Raw genomic sequence first — 27014 nt, forward strand, 5'->3', positions numbered from 1 at the left:
CAAACACAAATCAAATCACACTTGCACAGGATCGCAGCAGAAGTGGCCATGAATGCGATTACCAGGCAGTCAAATCTAATATGAAGCACAGGAAGACACCTCTGGCTTAAGTGATTCTGGCTTAAGGCCTTCAAACTCTCATGTTACCTCATGTTAATGAGATCACTGTAGACAGAATGGAGAATGTGTCGTCCCATTAAGAGGATGCTCTCAACGCATAATGGCAAGCGATGTTGCTGTGTGAGGCCGAGCGACTCTTTAGGAAATTAATACTGCTGTGCATGTCATATTTAGTATTTAGCATGTCTAGCCCATCACTCACATTCATACATGACCACGAAGTGCGTTGTTCAAACTGGCCGTGAAGAGATTTTGAGTTGAAGTAATTTAATAAAAAGAGATGGGGGGACAAAAATCCACAGTTTATTCTAGGTACAGCAGACCGGGACATGGGCAGGGGTTAAACTAAAGATAATTTCCTCTTAAAATGTCTTGGACGGCATTCTAAAAGCCCTAAAAGCTCAACTAAACAAAAATGTTGAATTTGTTTTGAAAGCCATACGTTACCGGCTTTATTTGAGTAGCAAAGATATGTGTACATGTACAACTAAACAGTTAGTCATGGCCATTCTATAACCGTTCTTTAGTAGGACGACGTGTGTGCTAAGGGTCGCCGTCTAGCTGCTCAACTCTCCATCTTTTCTTTCAGCAGTCACTAGCACGATTCTGAGTGGATGCATTTCTATTTCAGCATCAACTATCGACAAACATTTTTCCACGCAGAGGCTTTCTTCTAGCAAACCTGCCGTGTACACCACTGCTGTTCACCGCCTTCCTGCCCGTGGAATCATGCACATCCACGTTAGCCAATGTGGGAGAGGCCTCTAGTTGCTTTGAGGTTACCTGGGTTAATTTGTGACCTCACAGATCATTACCCACCTCCACTCCTGGTGTGATCTGTGTTCCGTCCAGTGAACTTTAACAATGAAGTCCAAGCTCTTTAAGATAGTTTCGCAACCCCCCCCCCCCCCCGGCCTCATGAGCTACTAATAATGAACTTTTCTGAGGACCTCATTGTCTTGATATACTTCCATAAACATGAGTTATGAAGATTAATGTTTGTTTCTAAAGCTCTTAACGGCCTCACCCCATCATATTTATTTGAGATTTTAACTGGTAGAGCTCTGAGGTCAACAAATCAGTTTTTTCTAGAAGTGTCCAGGTCAGAATACAAACCCTGGGGTGAGCGAGCCTTTTCTGTCGCTGCCCCCAGGCTCTGGAATAAACTCCCCGTCCAGCTGCGTTTTATTTCTGACCTGGGCCTCTTCAAATCTAAGCTAAAAACCTACTTATTTAGGATGGCTTTTAATACCCAGTAGTATGATGACACCTTTATCTTATTTTATCTTATTTGATTTTGTTGCATTTTATTGCTTTCACTGTTCTTTTATTGTTTTTATTTGTTTTTACTTATTCTTCTCTTTATGTATTACCTGCTGTAAAGCACTTTGGTACACCGTAAGGATTGTTTGTAAAGGGCTGTATAAATAAAATACATTTATATTTACATCAGACTGATGGATCTATAATTTCTAATGTCATTCCACTGATCAAAAACACTATCTTTGTCTCATTTAGGTTCATATTTTCCATTGGGACACCTGTAAGTAGTCTGATGATAGTGTATGACGTACTCATGCAGTAGTATAAAAAGTTCTAAAGCAGAGCTTTAAGCAGAGGTGTAAATGTGTGTGATATGGTTGAAGATCAGTTCATAGATACGTTATTTTTGAAGAAGATGTAACTGTTTTTCCAAAAAAAAAAAACATAAAACAACCACAAGACACACAAGGATACCCCAAAAGCAAACAAAACTAGATATATAAGGTGGCTATAAAGAGACAAAATAGCCAAAAACAGACATAAACAACTAAAAACAAGACAGAAGACTCTAAATAGACGTAAAACAGCCACTAAGACGATCTAAATGACAACCAACAGACTCAAAACAACCACAGACAGATTTAAAAAGCCCAGGTAGACGAAACGTGACTGAAAACAACAGCTTAACACATCTGGAGCATCCCATAAGTATCTTGGGCCTGAGCTAAATCAAAAGGGGCCTTTATTCCTAATTTTACTTGAGGAGAGGCCCAACAAGTCCCCATCTTTGAAAGCCCCTGTTCACACACACTAGATTTATAGCAAGCAGGACACAGTGGGCAATTTGTTTCACAAAGGTTGGAATATTTCTCCAACTCAGGCTACTCTGTTACACTGGGTTCATATTAAACTGGGATCTTTCCACAGCTAGCATGGACGGGGAGGGGAACACGAGATGGCTTAAATGTGGAGCACAGATGTTAAGATAAGGCTTGAAACTAACCTTAAAAAGTTCCATGTATATATTAAAATTCATGTAAAAAGTGCTACAACAGAGTTTAAGTGTGGTCGACAGATAAGGAAATATATCACTTTAAGATTTGCATTGTGGCGTCTGGAGCTTAAACTGAATATAGTCCCTGAGCAGAGGAACACGCTTTAGTTGCTGGTGTAATGAATCAAAACCTTAAAATCTAAAGAAACAGCCTGATACGCAGTGATTAAAACATTCCTTTTAGGTCTCTGATGATCTTGGAGGAATATTTCCCCCTTTTTGGAAACGTGTTCTTCTATCTTGCCAAGAGTTAGATGAAAAATTCAATCTCAGTCTGATCTGTGTGTTACTATGCAGCTGGAGCCAGGAGGTGATGTGCTGAGCGAGCCCGGCTCGCTTCAAAATCCAAGCAAAGATGAGCACATATATCGCCTCAGAAAGTCTGTGCATGAAAGGAATTATTCAGGCATGCTACTCCCTGTAAGCGAGAGCATTTGGAATTTTGTTTTGTAGAATGAATCACACAAACAAAAAAAGTGCTAGTTGATGTATTTTTTCCTCAGCTCCTGCTTCCAGTCTTTATGCTCAGCTGAGCTGAACAAGTCCCAACTCAGAGTTTACGGCTAATGTACGAGCAAGAGAGTGCTATCGATCGTCTCATCAAACTCTAGGCAAATAAAGCACATGAGTGTTCTTACAGAACTGGTGAACCGCTCCTTTAAATCAGCAGAGCCACATATAAATCGATCCTACCGATTACAAGTGCAAAAAAAAAAAAAAAAATCAAGTTTGTGACAAAGATTTTAGGATTAAATTTAACATGGATGGAAAAAAGTGACCTCTCACGTGAGACTGAAACACGAAAATACTCATAACAAATCCTTTCCAAACACAGACACGCCCCCCCAGCAGATTTACTTCTACAGTCCTCTGATGCAAACTGCTCAAAAGGCAGCAACCCGCTTCAGTTTCAGCAGCAAGAGAAAGAAAACGAGTCCACCAGTTTTCATAAACTCCCCAAAAGGCTTTACATCATTAAGTTAAAAAATGCACAAGGTCTCCAACAATCACAGCCGGCGGAACAAAAAGCAAAAGCATTAACCATGGGATCACGGCGGTATGCTGGTCTGTGTATTTTGGAACACCGTGAATGCCGGAATGATGGGAATCTTTCAGGGAACTGGCACAGACTTGATTTAAACTAAATTTCCATGTTTTATGTGGTGCAAGGTGTGTTTGCTTTGGTGGGAAATGACTCACAGACAAGCAGACAGTTAGAGCCGCGAGGGTGAGGTTATATGGACTGAGAATTAGGTAGCCTACTGGAAGATTAGACTGGAACACTCCCTTAATGAGAAATTGCTAAATGGACTCATTGTTTCCATGGTAATAGTGATGAGTCAGGGTTTTCTCCCCTGCTTTCCACCAGGTGTAAGCTGGGGGAGGCTCTCAGGAAGCCGACTACCTTGTGAAGAGTCCCTTTGGAGTCTCCCAGGAAGGCGATGCTGTGTCCCTCCCTGACGCTGACGGCCACAGCGGTGAGAAGGGCGGCTGAGGTGCGCCACACGGCCTCAGCTTCCAGCGGGGCCTTGCTCGCCATCGGACTCGGGGTGTGGTCGGAGCCGCATGGGTACGCCTTCAGGGTATTCTACGACATGTGACGGGACGGAAAGTGTGTTTAAATAGTTCATCATGACATAAACAACTTCTACTGCTTTTATTCATTTATTTATTAATGATTTTATACGTTTAATTTCCAGGATTATTTCTGTGTTCTTGATTAAACTCGAAAACACACGAAGCTTCAAACCAACAAGGTTTTATTCCTCTTACTGCCTCAGAGCCACTGAATCCGCTTAATTCACCCTAAGAGGATTGCACCATAGATTAGAGCAACTCATTTGTAAACAACTAACTTGCTCTTTTTTTTTTTTGCTTGTGCAAAGCAGCCACTGAAAATCCTGCTTTCCTGTAAGTCTCCAAACTGCGGCGTCACATAATTGGCCATAAAAAAAAGTTAAAAATAAAAATAAAAAAGAGAGTGGGACTTCTCTTTTTCCTGTTCAGAGTTTGTTTACTATGAAAATAAGATGGCTTATCGTGGTTGAAGGGGGAATAGTGATCTAATCAATCTTTCCCTGTTCCTTCAGTGCCCCCACCGTCACTCTCCGTGCTACAGTCTTCTATTCCCATGTTTCTCTTTCCTCCCCCTTCCTCTCCCGGTTACCCTCTCCTCTTATGTCAGTGGCTTTCAAAAAGAGCTCCCATCCTTCCTTGTCAGAGCTCATTAAGCAGCAGAACAGATGATTCAGGGTTAGTTTTCTTTATTGATCCCTAACGATCCCATTAAATGTTTCTCCGGGCTGACGGGACCTGAAGCGGCTGCGGATCAGCAGAGGGGGTCTCTGGATGGCTGCAGCTGGGCAAAGCTTCTCCTCGGGCATTTGGGAGCTCGGGAGCTTTTCAAAAGGGTCCTCATTACTAAACTTCCATCCATCCATTATTCAGGTTAATCTTACCAGTCTGGTAATTCCTTGTTATTTGGCTGTGCATTCCATTTGTTTTATCTTACGCTGAACACTTAAGCCAAGTGAGTCGATATGTTTGATGTGCAGGCACCAAATTATTCCTAATGATATATAGCTCTAATGTATCTACAGTGAGTCCTGTATATAAATATATATATATATATATATATATATATGCTAAGAACAAGCACAGAGAAGCTCTATGCAGAACGCACGGCTCTAAAATATCTGCTTTTCTTTCATAAGAGGAAAAACCAGCTTCACCATCGGGTTAACGTCCGCTCCCCAAAAGCATTTTTCCCATATTTCCGCATCCTCACCAGGGGCAGGTTGGCACAGCTGGACTTGACCTCATACTCTATGTAGGCCACCTCCCCTTTACCCTCCACCCGCCCATCTTGGGTGTAGCAGAGGTCGCGGGTGGAGTCGATGTGTCTGTCGAGCTCATCCAGATGGAAAACGCACAAAGCCGAGGAATCCACGGGACTGTTTGTTGAGCTGGCGAGGGTGGAGAAGACTCCCAGCAGATCCTCGCCCTGCAGGCCTGCACCTTGTCCCACCTGATGCAACAAAGGCGTGAGAGAAACTCAGTGAAACATCAGTGAAACATCAGTGTGACATCAGTGTGACATCAGTGTGACATCCGAGAATCAAAATGTGAGATTCACTTAGACTGATTCATGGTTTTGAGTCGTTCCTCCCCCTCAAAGCAACGACCTTAAAACACTGATGAGGTGAGAGGCTGTGTTTGAAACCGCATACTTCTCCTACTACTCATACTAACTTTTTGAGTTAGTATGCGAGTTTCAGTCTGCAAGATATAGTTATAGATTCTCCTAAATGTTGGGTATGCATCATGAGGTTACTTCTCATACTCAAATTATCCAAGATGCAACGTAACGTGACGTCACCGATCGTCATTTCCTGTTAAAACGGCAGTTTCAAGCTAGCTACAGCGAGGATAGGTTCACTTCCTGTTTTCAAAACAAAAGCACCAATTGTATCGTAATGGCTTTCCCTATGATAAAAGGCAACGGGTATTTTATCTTGTGAAAATAACCGGAAGTGCGTTGCTCACTGCGGCTAGCTTTAGTAGCGCCGAATTCGTCGGAACAAAATTGTAAATAGCCGGTATTTTGTCAGGTTTTCAACACGTTGGGGATCTAAACGACTACTTTCTCTCGTGAAAATGTTTCAAATGTTGCTAAAGTTTACAGAGTTTAGAGCTTAAGTGAAATCAGCTTCAGGCCGGCTGATTTCGGCTCGGGCAGGAGCGAAATGCATTGTGGGTAAACGTCTGCATACTGTCTGATCGATGAGTATGCCGTATGCAGTATGGAAGTATGCAGTTTGCAAGTATGTAGTATGTAGTATGCGGTTTCGAACACAGTCATAGTGTTTGGATAAACTTCCACCAATGATTAAAAATTAGGGCTGGGCAACGATTAAACTTTTTGATCTAATTAATCACATGATTTCCCTGATTAATTCATTTATGCGCAAAATCCAAAAATGAATCCAAAAGTAGTGTATAGCCTTTAGCATTTAGTTTTATTTTAAATGTGCTGCCATATGAATGAAAGTGCCATAACATTTGCTGTGCAAACACACTTTTAACATCAGCATCTTTCTGTAGCTTTTATGTAGAAGCCTCGCTCCACTGTCTGTTTCCTTGAATGACTTGCTGCTATCAGTTGTGTGTTTTGCCTTTAAGTGATATTTTAGACTGGAACTACTACGCTGAGAAGACAATTCAACTTGGCAGTGTTTACAGATGACTTTGGTTCTGTCGACTCCGCCGTCTGGAAGAACTTTCAAATGAAAATGGCCGAGTAAAAGTTCCGTACCCTTCTCCATGTTTTGTGGATCCACCGATTACTTTCTTTTCCGGTTCCACAGCAGACGGCAACAGACTTTTACAAAATAAAAGCTTGCGAGCAACAGACTTTTACAATAATAAAATAAATAATGCGCGATAAAATATTTGTCGGCGTTAAATAATTAATGAGTTAATAAAGAGTTAACTCGCCCAGCCCTATTAAAAATATTAAAGACACTCAAAGATGAGGAGAATAATACAGCAAACCAAGTAAAAACCTGGAATGTACAAGTAATTTTTTCCATTATTCGTCCCTGCTTTGGTTGTTAGGAGCCGAGTACCTGAGCTGCCTGAAGCAGGTTGTAAGTCCTGGAGGGAGCGGACGGTGACTTGCAGACCAGAGGAACCTCCACATACGAATAGTAGGAGGTGTCTTCCAGGCACACCCTGGCAGCATACGTCCGGTACTCCCTCGACACCTTGATGTCGCGTCGGTAAAACAAAAAGTAGACGTAGGAGCGCCGCGTGAATGCAGTCACAAAGTGATGGTCGTACTCTGACAGACGTCCAGCTACAGCCAGCTTAGCCGTCTCCTCGTAAGAAAAGACGGGTTCTGACGAAAGGTGGCGGGTGGAGATGGGCGGGTGGCTGGCGGTGTAGCCCCGTCCCACGTACATCACCGTCCTCTCGCCACCACGGAGCTCCACCACCAGCCCCACGGTGGACACCGACGGGTCGTTGGCTGCAACATACTGTGTATCCACGGGCCTCTCGGTGGAGAAAAGAATCTTCTTGATGGAGCCAAGGCTTCGTTTCTGGCAGGTGCCCTGGTGGACGCTGCCGCAGGTGATCAACTCCGACGCCTTCGGATCCACCAGCAGCAGTTTGTTGTGGTTGCTGGTGCTTCTGGCCTGAGGACAGTTGACTTCTGTGACTGGAGGAAGGCAGTCCTTGCTGTCTCTCACAGGACCGTTGGTCTCCTCCTGATCCAGCCTGAGCCCATCTAACCCATCGAGTTGGAAAAGGTAGTCTCTGGCCCCCACGTACACCGTCCCCACAGAGGGGTCCGGGTGGAGCACCAGGTGCTGGAATTCAGTGTCATTGCGTGAAAACCGCGGGTAAAAGTGACCTCGGGCTGCGGCAATGATGGTGAGAATGAGGAGGAAGACCAGGGAGGAGTTCAAAGCCTTCCCATGTAGCATCGCAAATACTCTGAGGAGACAGGAGCACATTGAGAGCATTTAACGGGTTTAAAGGATGCTTATATGTTCCATTATCTGACCATAGTGCACATTTCAGAGATTTAGACACACTGGAAAAAATCTAAATCTTACCAAGTATATTTGTCTCATTGAGTATCTCATTACACTTAATATAAAGACACAACTGCCTAACAAGAACCATTTCAGCCAGATATAGGGACTTGTTTTAATACAATACATCTTGAATATCTTGTTAAGTGAAAAAGTCTTGAAAACTTCTGGTTTTGAGTTATATTTCATAGGAAACAAGCTTTTTTTTTCATTTGAAGAGGTTTTTAAGTTAATTTCAAGATCACTTTTAACTCAAAAGTCCTAAATATCACATGTTATTTCAAGATATCTTGACAAGCCGATTTTCACTTGTTCCATTGGCAGATTTTTTTGCTTATTTCAAGCAAAAACGTCTTGTATTTGTTGTTTTTTTACTTATTTTTGGAGGGGCATTTTTTCCAGTGCAGCGGAGAGTTAATCTGGAAAATTACGTGGCCAGAATCTGTTCCAAAGAAGCTCTTTTCCTGATAAAAAATTGTGCACTTTTCAGTTCAAAAACCCCTCGAAGTCATTAAATGTTTTCATATGATCACAATACTTTATCTACACACCAGTATGTGATCCATCAAAGACTAAATATAGGCATGTAGGTACCCTTAGTGGTATTTTAGCGTTTTAATATCCTGGAAAACAATAAAAAAATGTTGATGACTCATCTTGCACTATGCTTTGTATACAAATTTAATCTCCAATGAAAAACCCTTTCTTGAATTTTGAATTTGAGGATAACAACATGGAATGGTAGGTGGTGCCTGATCAGGCCAGTGGAGGTGACCAATCAGAGTAGACTGGGTGCTCAGAGGGTGGTTACTTTTCAGGAGCTTCGATTTTAAGAGGAAATGCATAAATACTGAAGGAATATGGCCCTCATTCAGACATTTCATGCAGACTTTAAATATATTTTTAGTCTTTCATAAGCTATCGAAGACAATTTGATCACAAATCTCATCAGTAATCTGATCCGTTTGGCAAGTAGTTTTCCTCTCCGCCCCCTGTACAGTCCAAAAACGATTCAAAACAAATAAGTAGCTCACACCCAGCACAGTCACATGCACAGCTGAGTCTGTGACAGCTCGACTGTGCCGTGTAACAGGACGGGGCTTTATTAGAGCAGAGCGTCCGTCTGGAAATGTTTAAGCTAGTCGACGTGTTGTCATTTTCAGTCACATTTTCTGACGCGTTTAGACGTCTCACAAAAGAAACAGAAAAATAAATGAATGGGAGCAGCTTTATCAGGAACTTGGCTCTGTTAATATACACTTGAGCTTTACCGTTTACGCAAAAAAAAAAAAAGATGGATTTTTGGAAAGTGTTCAGAGTGTCTCGGCCCATTTGAGGTAGATAAGTATATAAAGAGTTATTTTAACCCCAACAGTATTATCTGGGTGCTCAGTTTTGTTCAATGTTGGTTGGACTAACATGCATTTAGACAACAATAATAGTTTTTATCTCATGTTTATTTATTAATAAGGACCCTGTGTGAGTCAGTACACAAATCTAGACCATCCCGAGGGCAGAAATGCTCATTAATGACCCAAATCTATCCCAAATGGAGCACTTTTTACTCCTCTTTGGGTCACATCAAGAGAACAGAAATCAGATTAAATATCCCAAACCCATTTTTCAAGATTGTTTGCCAAGTTGCAAAGACAGGACCAAGAAATTGAGAAGCACAGATTAAAAAACAACAGTATTGCTGGCAGTTTTAATAAAATCTATAAATAAAAATGAAAAAAAACTATACGAATACTTTAGGCAGCATAAAGAGGATTTCTGAGAAAAGAATCTCACCATTTATGTTAGGGTTAGACTTCTGTGTTTGGAAGGACTTCCTTTGCTGCATCACCTGGAATCATATCCCAGTCGTTCGCTCTCCATCTGTGAATGACAGAAATGGAGAATTATTAACCCACAGAGAGTGTGTGATGGATCAGCGACAAAAAGAAGCAAGATTTAAGGAGGCTCGGTTACCAAATGGCTTAATAACACCTTTTATCTGATAACTCGGAGTGTTTACAGCTTCACCAGCGACCGCAGTATCTTTTACAGCTGTAGCACTCAAAACAACAACTCTAATTTCCCATTTCCAAAGCCATCACTCAACACCTGTGTAGAGTGGTTTGTAGACACTGAGAGCCTTTGCATTAGAGAAAACCCTCTTTAATTATTGAACAGGTTCCTAAGACCTTTCACTGAGAAACAAATAAGTAACTCATGTGCAGCACTATCTGCGGAGTAGCTTTAAACGGGAACAGCATTATTTAATTTACACCCCGACACCCCGGATAATGACCGTGAAAAGAAGTCCACGTTAGAATAAGAGTGCGATCGAGGAAAGAAATTGAGCATTAAAAGGAAGCGCAAATAAATTGCGAAGACATTTGCGATGCAGTGGCGTCTCACCTAACTGTCTACCCCCCGCGGCTGCAATCAGAACAAAGATGAAAGGGAGGAGAAAGGGAATCTGTGCCAGTGTGTGAGCGTTGGTCCATGACCGGGGGGCCATCCAGGAGCAGGTGCATGCGTCTGGAGAGTGGCTGAGCGTGTCTTAGGCCACCGCTTTACTTATTCATGACCAAAATAAGACGAGTAATAAGACATAAAGTCCACGCCCACCATCAGAGGGTGAATCAGCGGCCGATCCGGTCTGTTAAACAAGCCTGAAGATTCACACAGACCTCCGAGACAGCAGAGTAAGAGACTTTATGAAATATACATACAAAACAAACAAATTCTTTGGGCCTCATGTTTTATAGAGCTCCTAAGTTCTTTGTCGCCATGTTATCACGGCGGATAGGTCTATTGAGATGTTTTTTTTTAATAACAAACTGCTGGAGTGATTCCAGTTAGATTTGGGCCGGACATCCCGTTACACCGGGCTGCTTGCTGCGCCCGAAGCACCATCTTCCAAAGAAACCATTTGACCTGGTTAGTTTTGATTTAGTTTTGGCTAAAAAATGGTTTACAGAGACGGGAAAACAGCTAGAATGGACCTTACAGAGAGAGACAGATCCATACGCTGGAGGTATGCATGAACCTCCACCCAGCTGAGTGGAGTTACAAAACCAAAGAAGCCTATTTAATAAAGTAAACCAGCTATAGCACTTCGCTTTACAGAGTCTCTTCCTTTTTTAGTCATCTTCGTTTAAGATTAGTCTGAACAGTGGACAGCTGTGTTTATTCTTTTGTTATGTTAAGTAAAATAATAGACGGAGATGTCATTTTAGAAGCGAGAGGCAGCATTTGTACAACCCTTAATCCCAAAAGTTAGCATACTAAAGACAGCCGCCCATTAATAAACCCAATTTACCACAAATTCAACCCAATGTGACACCAACTTATATCAATTCACAACAAAAGTCACCTCAAGGCTCTTTAAAGAGAGGATAAACAAGTTCAGTACAACATCAATATGTGCAATTTGACATTTTTGTCTTTAAATTGGACAAATAAAAGGCATATTAGCGAGGGCTGCATTCCAGTTAGAAGGAATTTCTGCTTTTGTGCATGTTCTACAACTAAGCAGCAAGCCCAGGTGTAGAAGTGGAATGCAGCCCTCATTAATACAGCCAAGATCAGCACCACGTAGACAGCCATTTGTTTACGTATCGTCATCTTAATACTAAACAGTAATATCACATATTGCATGTTTTCCTAATGTTGTGCAGTCCTAAAACAGTCCATTTAATCCAATTAATTATGATTCATTCTCACAGGTTTAATCTCCCAACACACATTAGCATTGTGAGTATGATCATGCTAAGCTAACATCCAGCTTGGCCCAAGAGGGGCGTCTGTACCGCTTAGTTTTTTTTACTGAGTCAGCTGTTTGTTACCATTGGGCAGTGAAATGGGGCAAAAAGTCAGTAAATGGATGGGAATGAATATATTATCTATACAACAGTTGACAACTGAGCTTTAGCCTTTTATAACATTTGATTAAACTTTGAGGCACTTTATCTTGCTAATTAACTTCCATCAAAAGGGGAAAACTGAGTAATTTGTCCTTCCTTAAGTCTCAGAGTTACACCAGAGAGGCCTAATTTTCATTTTATTCTTAACGGAGTGAGTAGATTCAGTCCTGAAAACAATTATCGCATCAACCTGGAGCTTCTTTCTTCTTTCTTCTTTCTTCAGCTTCACCCAGCCTCTGTAACAGAGAGCATGGGAACAATTCTGGACAAATTCTCACTGCTCCTCCGAAGAGGCGTCCTCACCTGCTCTTTGACCTGCCAACATATTTATAGCCCACAGCGACCTCCTCATCATGGGAACTTCCTCCTACCAGCCGGCAGTGATGGCTTCCTACGAGCTACCCTGAGATCAGCCTGGCTGGCTGTGGTGTGGGGCTAAGTGGAGATGGATGGGGCAGATCAGTGGCATGAGAAACACTGCGAGTTGATGGAAAAGACTGAGTCTGGGATACCGCTCTCTGTATTTAAGACCTTTTCAGGATTTTCTCTGTCACGCAACAACAAAATGACAACTCTTAAACTTTTTTATGATCATCTATTTAGATGCGAGTGCATCTAAAAGTTCAGAACCAGACATGGAGGAGCTGCATTCAGCTTCTATGCTCCACATGTCTGGAACAAACTCCCAGAAAACACTCAGTGTGTTTAAGTCCAGGCTGAAGACACACCTATTTTCAGCTGAATAAAGCTCCAAATCTGAAGCTTGAGTTTCAAAACTTAATCACATTTGAACTACTGATTTTATCTATTGTTCTTATTTCTTTCTTTTTTGTTTAAGTTTTAAATCATGCTTTTTATTTCTACTGTTTTAATGTCTCTGTAAAGCACTTTGAATCACCTTGTAGTTGAATTGTGCTGTACAAATAAACTCGCCTTGCCTTAATTTTGAGTTTTTAAACAAACTACAAAGTAAATATCCTTTCCTCTCTTCGAGCCACATCTTTTGGCCTTTGCTTTGGAAGTGTTTTGGAACTAATACCAGCAGCACCTCCCTCTAAAGCAGCAGAGGGGAGGTTTGTTACATGCAGTTCACCAAAAATCTCCATAGTTCATCAGTTGTGCCTGGTATGCAGCTTGTTAAGCTGAGGAGTATAGTACAGCGGCCTAAAAATAAACTCTGGTGGGCCATTAGATTGTCCACTGAATTGGGGAGGGGGAAAGGACGGCCACATATAAACATTAACATCTAAGAACAAGCACACATGAGTGATTTCCTTGATCAAAAGCATTTGAAACGGGAGTTTGTCTGTAATAAGTTCCAATAAGCCCATCAGTAGGAGAGAGAAAGCCGATGTACTCTGTACTGTATGTGTGTTGTGTGCTAACAAGTATATTTATAGACCTCTGCAAACTTCTCAGACTGTTGTCTCATCTGGGAACTTCTGCCCTCCCCATTCCTATCTGCCTCTCTTCTCCTCTCTGTCCATGTTTATTAATCACAGAGCGAGTGGGCTGTGCAAGTTCATTTCCAAAGCGTCTAATGAGCCATGACAGCCCACTGAGTGCCTAAGACCCCATAAAATATGTGGGGTCAACAGCACGGGGACAGTGGGGAACACTGGGCCCGGAGCCACGGAGCACTGCCTTCGCATTGTTATGTTGTGTTGGGTCGGCTGGCGCCTCGCCTCGGGCCCCGGGCTCTGCAACAGTAGCATCTGCGGATCCCGTCCGGACAGCGCAGCAGAGGAAGCAGCAAAGCGTCTGTTTGAGATCAGCGAGGCCTTCAGCGACAACTTCCAGTGAGAATATACAGAACAGACACTCGCATTTGCCAGTAAATACTTGGGATTGATTTAAAAGGGCTGAGTAGAAAGCACTGGCAGATGTGTTTGGGTGATGTTCATGAGACAAGTCACTGAGGAGCCTGAGTTGCTGCGTTAGCCGAGTCCTCCAACAAGTTTCCAACACTGTTAATGTGTTAAGCGAAATAAATCCTTAAAGATACGACGATAAGAGGAAGTACACACCGCTCAAGTAAAGGCTAATTTGCAGAAATTAAGTGTCTAGGAGTCGTTTGAAGATGTTCAAAAGTAAACTCAACTTTATTTCCACAAGAAATTAAATACAGCTAAAAGCTCAGCCCTCCAATTGGAAACTCTAGCAACAAAATTAAGCACTTTTGTGGGTTGATGGGGACTAAATTGACCTTTCAGATCATATGAAGCTACGAAGGGCCTCGTAGGTGATCAGAAGGGTTTTAAATTTCATTCTAAATTTTATAGGAAACCAGTGTGGAGAACAAGTCAGTTTGGATCAAGAATTATTTCAAAGGGAATTACTTAAACACCCAGTTAAAATCACGTTGCATTAGTCCAAACGACAGATACATGAACCCGCTCTTCAGCTCCACTTTGGGAACGAAGGCTCCTGATTTTGGTCATTATGTAGATGGAAAGAAGCTGCTCTTGAGACCATTTTATTATGTGAATTAAAAAGCAAATCTTGGTCAGAAATGACTCCAAGGTTCTTCCCAACAGTACTGGAAGCTAAGGTTACGCTATATAAATTAACTACATGGTTGGATAGTCAAGTTCTGACATTTTTAGGTGCAAAAACAATCACCTCAGATTTGCCTGAATTCACTAGTAGAAAATTGCCAACCAGACAAACCTTTGACTTCAGTAACTGACTGGTTTCCTTTGGTTTGACTGATAAATAGAGGTCATTGTCATCAGCATACAAATGGAAACATATGCAATGTTTTCTGATAACGTTGCCCAAAGAATGCATGTATGAGGCGAACCGAATCAGTATAGAACCCTGAGGAACTCCGTAGCTAACTTTGGTTTGTGCAGCCTGGCCACCGCCAGATTTAAAAGTGAAACAGAGAAGAGGTCTTGATCAAAAGGTCGGGCAGGCTAACAGCTAGAATATAGGAGCTAAATCAATCTGTTATATGCACCTGCCAGGGCCTTCCGGGGCATTTTGAAATGCTGAAATCAATTCTGAATTCAACTCAAAGCCCATGAAAGGAGGTAAGAATGGAGGAAATGTTGGGCCGCCGGGTAGTTTTTGTTTGTAGGTCTGCTGCTGCATTCTGTATCAGGACTATCTAATTCAGGAAAAGAGGGAAAGTACAGTGGTCTATGAGAGAAGATACCAATACATGCTCCAGAATTTCCAAAAGTATTTGTTTGATAATTCCAATATTTACAATCTGAAAAAAACAGGACTGAGTGAACTTTGTAGTATGAGGTAATAAAGTCAAATACTGATTAAAGACAACAGAAAGATTGGTAGAGGTGACTCTAATGTTTCCAGAGGGAACTAACATCGGAGCGTCTAGAATGAGAACCTCAGTTTTGTCAGAATTGTAGGAAAATTTTGGATAAGAAGTACATTCACAAAGGAGATTGTTGGAGTTGACTGAAAAGTAAAGCTGTCCATCATCTGTGATAAAATCTAAAACACAACGGCACATTATCCTATTTAGAAACTTAAGTTACTTGGATGTGACGGAGTATAAGGCTACGGCTACACGAAAACGAAACGAGGTTTTTTTTTTTAAAACGGGTACGAAAATTCTTGCGACCACACGGCAACGCGCTGCTGTAAAGACTCAGGTCCAGACGAAAACGGATGAAAACGATGAAACGATGCAGTACACACGCCACTGTGTCACGTCACGCTGTGAGACAATAGAGAAGTGTTAAAATTGGCTCACAGCGTCAACGTTTGACTGACGCGAAAACGTTTTAGCTGTAACAATGGAAACGAAACGAGGCCGTTTTCAAATCTTCCCACTCTGGAACCCGTTCTCAAAAACTATCGTTTTGGGGTATTGGGAACGCCGGCGCCGTGTGGCCGCGACAGTCAAACGATAAGAAAAAGTATCGTTTACAGTGAAAACGTTTTCGTGTAGCCGCAGCCTAATATGTGGGCAGCGCAGAACATTGTCCTACATGCACTAGTTGATACTGACATAGCTAATATGCTAATGTAATGGCTTTATCCATTCTTGTCCGTGGCATAAATTAGTGTGTTAATGAATGACCAGCCTTATCAGTGTGATCTCATTAGCTGTAAGAGATTCCACTCGGTTTGTTTGAACAAGCAGCATTTAACCGATGCTCATTTTATGGTATCTTCTCACGTTCTGTGAGCAGCAAAGAGGAGAACAGGCAAGCCTGTCATGCACGGCTAATAATAACCACTGGAGTCCGACATGCTCGGACTTTGTTCGACAATAAAAACACCGACCTGAGGGAGCTACAGTCTCTTACATACAAGCTATGTAAAACGAGTGGAAAACTGGACAAAAGTCCCTCATTTCTTCATATTTTGTTTCCAACGAGCCAGACTTTCATGAAATCTTTCAAATTGTCTTGAGCAATAGTTTAATGTGTTTGTTAAGTCAGTCAATACTGACCTATGAATCATTCAATCCTATAAAAAGGCTCCTAACTCGAGGGATGAACCAGTGTTGTGTTCACATATAACAGACAAATTAGCAAAGAAGCTATTTTAAATTGGACCTTTAGGCACTTTGTTACGAGCAGCCTTGATTGTTTTATGATTACAATGAATTGAACTCCAATTGGCTTGAATTGGACTTTATTATTTAAGTGCCTTGAGATGACATTTGTTGTAATTTGGTGCAATATAAATAAAACTGAATTGAACTGTCGCAAAGACATAATTTGTTCCTAGTTTGACATAAAATTGTGTTTTTTCCACCAACAAGGTGATTCCAAAAGAGTTATTATCCAATGTCCTTAAAGAGTCAAAGGAAACTGGACAAGTGGAGGATAAACGAAGAAGTGTCAGGCCTAAAAAAAAAAAAAATATCTACAGCAGATGAACAGGAACTAAGAGTGATGTCCTTAAGAAAGAGGAAAACTCCAGCAAAGACCTGACACAGGAGCTGAGAGATGCATCTGGACCTTCAGCTGATCCATCTGCTGTTGGCCCAAGCCTCATCAGAAATGGGCTCCATGGAAGGGTGGCTGTCAGGAAGCCGTTCTTAAGGAAGGGAAACAGGGAGAAAAGGCTGAGCTGTGCCAAAGGACACAAGAAAGCCTCGTTTCCACTATGCAGTCCGGTACGAGTCGGGTCGGGTCATTTTGGGGTCAGCTTGCGTTCCTACTGTACAAAGGGGACCCTCAGGGGTGGGTGGAGTGCGTGCCGAAGCGCAAATAACAAATAACAGCAAATAACAAATAATATCCATAATTTGGAACCACCTCCAAGCTTCTTCAGCTTAATGCCACACTGGCTCGCGGTCCGGTTGAAACCACTCTCTGCCATTTTTGCGGCGATCAGCTGGAAAACTTTTTGGTTTGGCACAGCGCCGTCGAGCTCCCGCTGCACAGCCTCCTCACCAACAACGGAGAGCAGAGCCTGGGACCGGTCCTGTGTGCTCGGTACCCCAAGCAGAAGGGTTACAGACATGGTAACGGGTACCATGGGACCGGTACGCTTTCGTAGTAATGGAAACACTGAAATAAGCGAACCGTTCAGAACCGACCCGTACCGGACTGCATAGTGGAAACACGCCAGAAGTGGACTGAGATGAGTATGAGTGCATCAGTGTAACTAGGAATGTGAAGGTGTAAGAACATGTTTTTGTTTTTTTTTTGGATTGAAAGTATGCATACAGTATTGTACATGTGAGTTTACTTGTTTAAGACGATGTATGCATTTTTTTTGTTTGTTTTTTTGTTTTGTTGTTGTTGTTTGGCCCTTGTGGGAGTGGGTGAGTGGGATTGGTGTATTGTTTTGTGTCTGGTAAATTGAAAAAGGTCTATAAATAAAGTGACTGAGAAATGAGGGGTGCTTGAAGGGCTTGAAACCTTTGCACAGGTCTGTAAGTGCAGAGTCCTCAGCGGGGTTAAAACACCTCTAATTCACGTTTACATCCACTGCTTACGGTGCAGTTTCTGGCTGTGCGTCTCCGCCATGATATTCAGATCAGTATGTTTAGATCACTAACATTATGAGAGGCAGATGTACACGGTTGGCCTTCCTCCATTTCCGTTGCCTTCTTTAGGGTCAATGGGCTTCTCTCTCCCCTCGGTTCACATGCGCACACAGAGGGTCTCTCTGTGGGTCCCTCCGGTGTGCTGAAGGGGCTCTCTGTCTGCTGCCGGGCCGAATAGTGTCCCTTTCACAGCTCTCCGACCAAGTGGCCGCACTAAACGGACACAGGATAAAAGCAACTTCCCCTAAAAAGCGACACACACCCACACACTCATTAGGCCGTTTTATGACAGGATCCTTTCACCCTGAAAGCAGTAGCCCTCTTGCCGGGAAAAGCAGGTGTTGAGCTTTGCTGCTTGGTACAGCGTGTCACGCACGACCTGAGATCCACTGTAAAAGCTACGGGGTCTTTCATCTTTTATAATCTATTACTAATGAGCAGCCATTATCTCCAGTCTACAAATAATGATCATTCAGTACACCGGCTTAACAAAGTGGACCATCAGTGAAGGCCAAAAAGGCCACTCATGACACAGCAGCCACTTCATCAACGTGCGCGTGTGAAAAAGAGGAAATAATGTACTCATATCCGCACTTTTATGGGCTCCTGAAGTGGTGAGCAGAATTAAATAAGTGGATAGTCATCTACAGAATATAGATCATCTAAACATTGGCCAGAAGAAGGGATGAGCTGAAATGTGTGATTGCCTTCGTTTGGAAGGATTTTCTTTATTTCCAGACTTAAATAATATTCAGTGTGAGTGTTTTATAGAGAGTTGAGTTCTATATAGTGAATATATTCAATTATTCAATTCAATTATATTAAACTCCCTTTTGATTCAGAGCCACTCGCCAAATTCAGGGCTGGACAATATAAAAAAAAACTAAAAAAACATGCAATATCGTAGTTGAAGTATGCAAACAAATACTTAAAAAAAAAAGTTAATCTGAGGTGTATTAACCAGAGCCGTGCATGATACGGAGTCACAGAGCATAAAAAGGCAGATCCACATTCATACATCTGTTCTTGTCCGATTTCAAACTCATTTCTTTGCAACATGGATATTTTATATGTTTATATTGCGATAACAATACATTTTCAACATATGTCGCAGCTCTAACTGAATTATTAGTAAATCAGACAAAGAAGGTAGGTCAGAGGGCTTCGGCGTTCAATTCAGTAGTGCGAAGGTGCTCTTTGGTTAGACTTTACTTGTCACAAGGGTATGAAGATATCCAAGGCACTCTTCTTCTTCGTTAAAAAGCTTTTAATAAACTGAGCTAGTTCATGGTAGAACTGATTAAAATTGCCAACATGTTTCGGCCTGCAATGGCCTTCATCAGGGCTTCAAAAATGTGCCAACAGTCCTTTAGCGAAAAGGGATATTAGGACATAATGACTTTTAGAAGAATTATGGTATGTTACAGGTAATCACTGAAATTTGCTTACTTAATACCAAGAACATTATTTTTTGTAGGTTAACTTTCCTAAAATGCTTCGTTTCACTGGAGTGCTATTGTAAAGAGAGCTGTTAGCTGGATTTACAGCAAAGACAAAATGCTTCTGTATCTACTGAAGGCTGTATCTGAAGGCATCTGAAGGTGCCGGCATGTTTACTGTATCTGCAGATCATAAAATAAGGTTTTATTTCTCAGATTTACTGCTTTGCTCTGCTTTTAGTTTCACTTTCTCCAGCTTGTTTGAACGTCGCTCTCGTTCTTGCTCCTCTTTCCTGGAGGAGTGGACCAATTTGATAGCTTTAAAAGTGTAGAGTTAGAGTTTAACTCTGTGTGTAAAAGAGGGCGTGATGACATTTATCAGACTCGCAGACGCCCGGGTCGGTCTATGATTTGTCTCACCGTGTATCAACGATACTCCTCAAGGATGTTACACATAGTAATAAAGCTTTGAAATGAATTATTTTATGATGTTGTAAGCTGTTTGTCTGACTGGATACTGTTAGGGTCTCTGAGCTGAGTTTGGGTTAAAGGGATAGTTCGCCTCTTTTGACATGAAGCTGTATGACATCCCATACTAGCAACATAATTTATGAACATTTTCTTACCCCCTGCTGCGTCCTGTGAGCCGAGTTCCAGCCTCGTTTTGGGGTTGACGAAGGTAGTCCGGCTAGTTGGCTGGGGTTTAAAAAATAAAGCGTTTTGCTTCTCAAAACAATATGCGTTCAAAAGAGTAATACATTTAAAGAGTGATATGAAGGGAGAGAAACTAGCACCAAGCGATTGTGAGGTCTGACTTTTTCCTGGAGAACGATTTTGTGATGCAAATGTATTACTCTTTTGAACGCATATTGTTTTGAGAAGCAAAAGGCTTTATTTTTTAAACCCCAGCCAACTAGCCGGACTACCTTCATCAACGCCAAAACGAGGCTGGAACTCGGCTCACAGGACGCAGCAGGGGGTAAGAAGATGTTCATAAACGATATTGCTAATATGGGATGTCATACAGCCTCATCTCAAAAGAGGCGAACTATCCCTTTAAGTTGAAAAAGCTATAATCCTTCAGGATATAAACGAGAAGCCCTGTATGAGTAGTGAACAGGAAACACACTGTAAAGTGCTTTGTATAAGTTCAATAACCATGAGCTCAATACACTCATTGTGCTGGGTTGAGGTGGCATTAGGCCTCAATGACATGTATTTTTGTCTTAAGTATACCAAAGTCTAATGAGTGAGCAATGCAGTGGTTTCTGAGGTCAAAGTGTGCCATTTGGGGTCGTTGGTGACACTGAATTTGAACTCTTTATTGTCAGGAGGTTCTGTGACTAAAAGCTGAGGCAGATGAGACGGCACCACTTACATGGAAAAGGTGCTACGTCATTATGAAATAAATCTGACACGACCCCTATTAAATGCAAACTATTTACTTTTCTACACTTCACATGGATGGCGGTGCCAGAGAGGAGCACACTGAGGTTTTATTGGAAGGCGTTACTGGTTCTTCTGGGAATATGACAACAAAGCCTTTGACCCTTCGACCCGGTCGAGGTGGACTGCAGACCGGTGCTGTCATGCAAATATGACGGACTGGAACTGATGGTGCCGTAATTCTTCCAACAACGTTTAACGGGGCGGAGAGGGATCAAAGCGCCGTCGTGAGGAAGCAGGGGGGACGCCGACTTAATGAAACGCAGAGAGAGAAAGAGGAAGTGACTGACAGAAGCAGCTGAGGCTCAATTTAACTTTTTAACCAGCGACAGGCAAACGGCTGTGGGGCCCAAGCGGCCCTGAAGGCGGTTAAATAGGTCCACTTAATAAATACGTGTTGGATGGGAAGACCAGAACTCGGCCTGCCTCAACTAAAACAATACAAACCGAGACTGAAGCAGAAGCATACAGTTAACTTTAGACGACACTGCTGAGGAAAGTATCTGCTGTGCTGAGCAGCTGCAGTTGTGTGCGCTTTCTTTTATCTAATGTAAGCCGGCGTTTATTAAGAGGCCGGCGGTCAGATCCTCCGCCGGGACCGGACGCCAACGGAGCGAGCAGCAGCCAACAAATCCCGCCACAATTACAGGCCTCAGTCAGCCTCTCTGAGAATGACGACACGAGGATGAATAAGCAAAAAACATGAAACTCTACTCGTAAAAAAAAGTTTGCGTTTAAAGGATAAAAACAAATGTCATATCTCGTCTTTTTATTTGGCGAATGATGATAAAACTGGATTAATGGATGTTTATAGAACAAACCGCACGTAACAGCTTTGTGAACGGGCAGAGAAAGGTTGAGTTGATATTAAATCTGTGGCTGGGTTATATCATACATCTTTAATGGACTAACAGGCTCTTCAATGCTGCAGCGGTTTGGTTAATAGCCTCTAAGGCCCCAGACAGCGGGGCTGGAAATCCCAACAACTACAACATAAACAGAAGTATTAGTAAAAAGCAACAGCGCAGAAAGTTTAACGATCAAAAAACTGTTCATCCAGTTTGAGCTGCGTCGTTTTGATTTGATCACATCAGCTGGAAAGTCAACAAGCAATCAAACAACAGTCAGCTGGACCTAAAGTTGTTTGGATCTAAAGACTTTGGCCGCCTCACATTTCTTTATACGTTGCCAGGAAAATGGGGAATAGGTGCAGTAATTTATTGAAATGTGCAAACATAAGTGGAAATACAGTTTATAGGGCAAAAACAGAGTTTGTACAGTTCTAACGAGCTTTAAAGTCAACATTTGGTCTGAGCTCCTTTATTCCCCAACACAGCATGAACCCTCTCAGACGAGCTCTGTCCTTTCTTTAAGGAGGCTTCAGGAATAGTTCTCCAAACTAGGAACAAATCATGTCTTTGCGACAGTTCAATTCAGTTTTATGTATATTGCGACAAATTATAACAAATGTCATCTCAAGGCACTTGACTAATATAGTCCAATTCAAGCCAATTGGAGTTCAATTCATTGTAATCATAATCAAATCAAGGCTGCTCGTAACAAAGTGCCTAAAGGTCCAGTTTAAAATAGCTTCTTTGCTAATTTGTCTGTTATATGTGGACACAACACTGGTTCATCCCTCGAGTTAGGAGCCTTTTTATAGGATTGAATGATTCATAGGTCAGTATTGACTGACTTAACAAACACATTAAACTATTGCTCAAGACAATTTAAAAGATTACATGAAAGTCTGGCTCGTTGGAAACAAAATATGAAGAAATGAGGGACTTTTGTCCAGTTTTCCACTCGTTTGTTAGGCCTGACACTTCTTCTTTTGTCCTCCACTTGTCCAGTTTCCTCTAATGTTTTAAGGACACGCTGCACACCATGCTGAGATATGCCAAGTTTTCAGCTAACAGCTCTTTGGGAATCACCTTGTTGGAGCAAAAATACTATTTTCTGTCTGTCAAAGTGTGTTATTTTAGCTGTTTTTCACTGATACAACGAAAGAAATTGAAACAAATGATGCGTCTTTGTGACAGGCTGCTAGTAACAAAGTACCTAAAGATACAATTTAAAATGGCTTCTTTGCTAAATTGTCTTTTACACCGTTTCATCCCTTGAGTTAGGAGCCTTTTATACTATTGAGTCATAGGTGTTAAGTGGCTTAAGAAACAAACAAACAAAAGCATTCCTCTGAAAACTGTAAGTTATAAGAACTAAATAAACTAAAAACGAGTGATAAAGCATTGGAAAAACTTTTGAAAGACCTTCAGAAAGCCTGGAATACCCCTGCTCAGGACTAAATCTAGTTCCCGCGAAACAAATTGTAAAGAAATGAAAGATGGCTCAAGACATTTAAACAGTATTTTAGTCTTGTGGATTTTGGCAGAAACTGTCACATATATTTAGATGCTGATTTTAAGTGATGCTTCAAGGCTTTAAAAAAGAAAAAAACAAGCCAGTGCTCTAGATTTAAAGTTAAGAGTTAAAAACATGAGGAGAAATGTAAGAGTCATGGTGCCCACAAACAAACGGACAAAGCCAGCTTAAACAGCAGCTCTGTGCCAGTTGCTGGTTGGAATTCAGACTGACCGTACGCTCACATGAAGCATCACGTCACCGCAGAAGTGCTGGTGCACGCATTGTGTGGCAGAACTCTCAGGAGGGGGCAGTGGGACGTGCATGTGTATTCATGTGTTGTGGATTGTCTGCATACATTACCACCTACGGCTTGTACAGCCACATCTCAACTCAGAGTCACACACACACACACACACACGCACACACACACACACACACACACACGGCTGCCTCTTCTTTCACAACGCTCAATAGCCTGAGAAAGTCCTTTGTCGTCCTTCGTTGTCGTGACGACGTGCCTGGGTCCGGTGAATAGAGATTTGAGGTCCAGCTCTCCCAATCCGTGGGCATGTTAATCAGCTTGTCACACGGTCGTTTGAGCTCTCTCCCCTCTCTCTGAGCTGGTGAATTTTATCCAGAAAAAAAGTCAGCGCTGTTTGTATGAGATCCAGGGAGCTCTGGGAAACGTCAAACACGATTTTCAGCCCGGATATTAAATTACAGTGACGATAAATAAAATAAATACATTTAAAAAAAAAGTGCCAGTGGAAGTGGAGCAGAGCATGATGAGGTTAAAAGTCTGCTTTCTGCCCGACCACTAGTTTAATAAGTTTTACGATTATGAGTCATGAAGTGTGTTTTCTCAAAAGATCCAGAGAGAGAATAGAGACACCTTCATCTAATCCCAAAGGGACACGCTGCTGGATGCTGAAACATGGATGCAAGAGCAGGATTTGTTTTATTCATGGAGCTTGTGACCCCTGGCAAACCCCTGACTCGTAGCATGCTAAGTGGAGCCACTCCCCCCTCTGCATAACCTCCTGGCTGCCTCTCCCTCTCCGTCCCCCCCATGCTTGGTGTCCAAGGCGCCTTTCTGGATGCCAGGCATTTTCTAAATATTTAGTCAGGGATTCTTAGCTGCTGTTGTCCTGCAGCATCACATCACCGAACGATTGCTTTCCTGACCAGGGACAGGAACTTAAAACCATTTGGACACGGGACATTAACGGGTAAATTAATGCGCGGTTGCACGTCTTAAATGTCACTGATGGGAGTGTCCAGCTGTGCGTGTGAAGTTCTTCAGCAGAGGTGCGACCAACTCATTTCAACAATGACCAAAACAGTCGGCCAGGAGCCAAAAAAACAAGCCCACCTGCTGATAATCAAGAGCCTTTAAACCCTCAATAACCGGTTCGGGTACACAGTGTCGGTTTCCTTCAGTATTAAACACTTCATAGGTAATAATACACACACTTTGTGTGTTACTGTAGAAAAGAATAAAAACAGATCTAACTGAAACAATAATACGATTAAGAGTCAACCCCATAAAACCTACACTGGTTCATTCAACCCATTCAATCGAATCAACCCAAACAAATCCATTTACCACAACAGAATGTCTTAAAGCTGAAAGAAAACTGAGTTTTAAAAAGTGCTTCATTTACATTCTTCGACAACGATTGAACGACCTCAGCTTGAACCCAATTACCTGTTCAGTTAAATAATTTAGACATCTTAATATTCTAAAAGGAGACGTAAAAGGTCTAGTTTGATAAATGAACTTGTCTATGAGTGTTTTAACACTTAATTTGTCAGATTAACTTTATTTAAATGTGGTTTTTTTTGGTCAGAATACCTTTTGGCTTAAGCACAGTGCCTCATGTCTCTGCCCTGTTTTCAAAGCTGTCCGTTAAGAGTCTGTTTTGAGGGGTGGAGCCTTAGCAAATGCTCGACCCCCCCACACTCTGCCATTTTGGTGAGGCCAGCGGCAAAACTTGGCATCCGTTGTGTAATTTAATGCAGCAACTCAAACATAATGAAGCTACTAACACTCTAGGTTAGCAGTGTAGCTGGAAGTTAGCACCAGATGCTAGCAAACAATGCTTTCTCATCAACAGTAATGGAACAAGCCAGAGATGTAGACAGCGTTAATGACTGCGTTTAAACATTTTATATATATGTTAATGTCATTAAACAACTGTTCATCTTTATCAGAAAAATGCCGATAACATAATGTTAACGTACCGAGAGCGGAACACAGAGTCTAATGTAGCTATGAAAGTGAGGAGAGGACCGGCGTTGAGTTGAAAACACACCTTAGAAAGCTTCAGTTATCAAAGTAACGTGGTAACGATAAGGTTAATGTTTCAGAAAGTAACAGCAACAACTCCTTAAAGGTTTGTGCATGTCATCTTCATCACCTAAGCTATTAGCATTAGCTACTGCTAAAGGAAAAAATAAATAAAGACACCCTTCAGACACTCTAATTTATGCTCCAGAGAACAGAAAAAAAGTGAATTGCAGCAAAGCTAAAGGTGCAGCCAGTCTTGCATTACTTCTTCTGGTTAATAAGTCCAGGTCATTTAGGATTTTCTTTCATCAATTAAGAATAATGTGTCTGGGCAGTTGTCCTGTGAGTGTCTTCTTCTAGTACCCCAAATGAATTTACATAAATTAAGAATGGCTCCCTCCTGTGCATCCACAAAGCAACAATCACAGCAGTTTCAAGCTCAAAATTTAGGACAAGCTTTACTTTCCAGGAGTAGAACAGGAAGTGAATCGTGCCGATTTAAATAGCATCCTCCGATATATATACACATACGTGATAGAATCAGGTTTAAAAGTACCAACTAACCTCTGTGTCTGGATAATAAAACAACAACACGACAAGTTAATGTTAAAACAAAGTTTTAGGAAATCTGGACCCAAGTCTTGAGGCATTGAGCACCGTAGTTTTAAAAAGAAGTTTAGCCCCACAGGTTACGGAGTTAAACTTTACATAATTCAACTTATTCATCTCATTTTGTTAGGTTATATTTGTATACACTAATGTTCTGTTGTACAATTAAATAGAAAATAAGATGCTTTTCTTTTTTTAAAAGTCACATTTCAGGCATTTTGAAGCAGTGCTGTTGTGCGGCAGAGTTGGGGGTGGCGACCTGAACTTTTAACCATAATAGCAGCCTTATGAAAGAGCTGCGTCAGTTCTACTGTTGCACTGACTTTTCTGTAAGTCTGACGAGGAGACATTTCAGAAAACACCCTCTGCGTTTGTTTTTCTTTCTCGGTTTCTACCTGACTGTTAAACCACAAGGAAAACAACACAACAAAGCCCTGCATTAATACATCACGGGCATGGCTGGTCACTTTGGTGTGTATGAATGCCTACTTTTCATCCTGGGTGCGTTTCATCTGCAGCCAGGGCGACCATGCTGACATAATCTCATGGAAGCCCAAAACAGGGAGCAGTGGCAGGCATTTCTAATTCACGTTTTATTCAGGTTTGCTCTCTACAGTCTAAGAGCTTTTTTTGCTCATTAGGTGGCTGCTGGTGGGTACTTCCTGATCCCAGTGTGGTCCTCATGTAAAGGGGAAACGGCTGGTTAAACAGCTTTAAAATCATAACACGTGAACGCTAACAAAGGACAACTGGAAAAAGCGCCGTATAGAGAAAAAAAGAATCTATTGATTTCTGTGTTGAATTGGAGCAGATCTAATTTGGTATATATGTTTACAAGTGAGCAATTCATTTAGAAAACACAGCTGTCGTGTAATATTGATGATATTTATTGATTTATTGTGAAGAAGAACATGGTTTAGCATAAAATTTTGCAC

General features: G+C 41.8%; 1 protein-coding gene across 1 annotated transcript in view; it reads right to left on the minus strand.

Annotated features, from left to right (window-relative positions):
* LOC142390575 (plexin-B1-like) overlaps window positions 1-27014 on the minus strand; it is a 93835-nt gene that overhangs the window by 41192 nt on the left and 25629 nt on the right. The window contains exons 2-5 of the mRNA XM_075476119.1: window positions 9829-9915; window positions 7066-7936; window positions 5226-5465; window positions 3843-4025 (exon numbers count right to left, since the gene is read on the minus strand). Coding sequence (XP_075332234.1) covers window positions 3843-4025; window positions 5226-5465; window positions 7066-7926 — 1284 coding nt within the window. The 5' untranslated portion in view covers window positions 7927-7936; window positions 9829-9915. The remainder of the gene's footprint in view (window positions 1-3842; window positions 4026-5225; window positions 5466-7065; window positions 7937-9828; window positions 9916-27014) is intronic.

This window comes from Odontesthes bonariensis, chromosome 10 (assembly GCF_027942865.1).
Source record: "Odontesthes bonariensis isolate fOdoBon6 chromosome 10, fOdoBon6.hap1, whole genome shotgun sequence".
NCBI lineage: Eukaryota > Metazoa > Chordata > Actinopteri > Atheriniformes > Atherinopsidae > Odontesthes > Odontesthes bonariensis.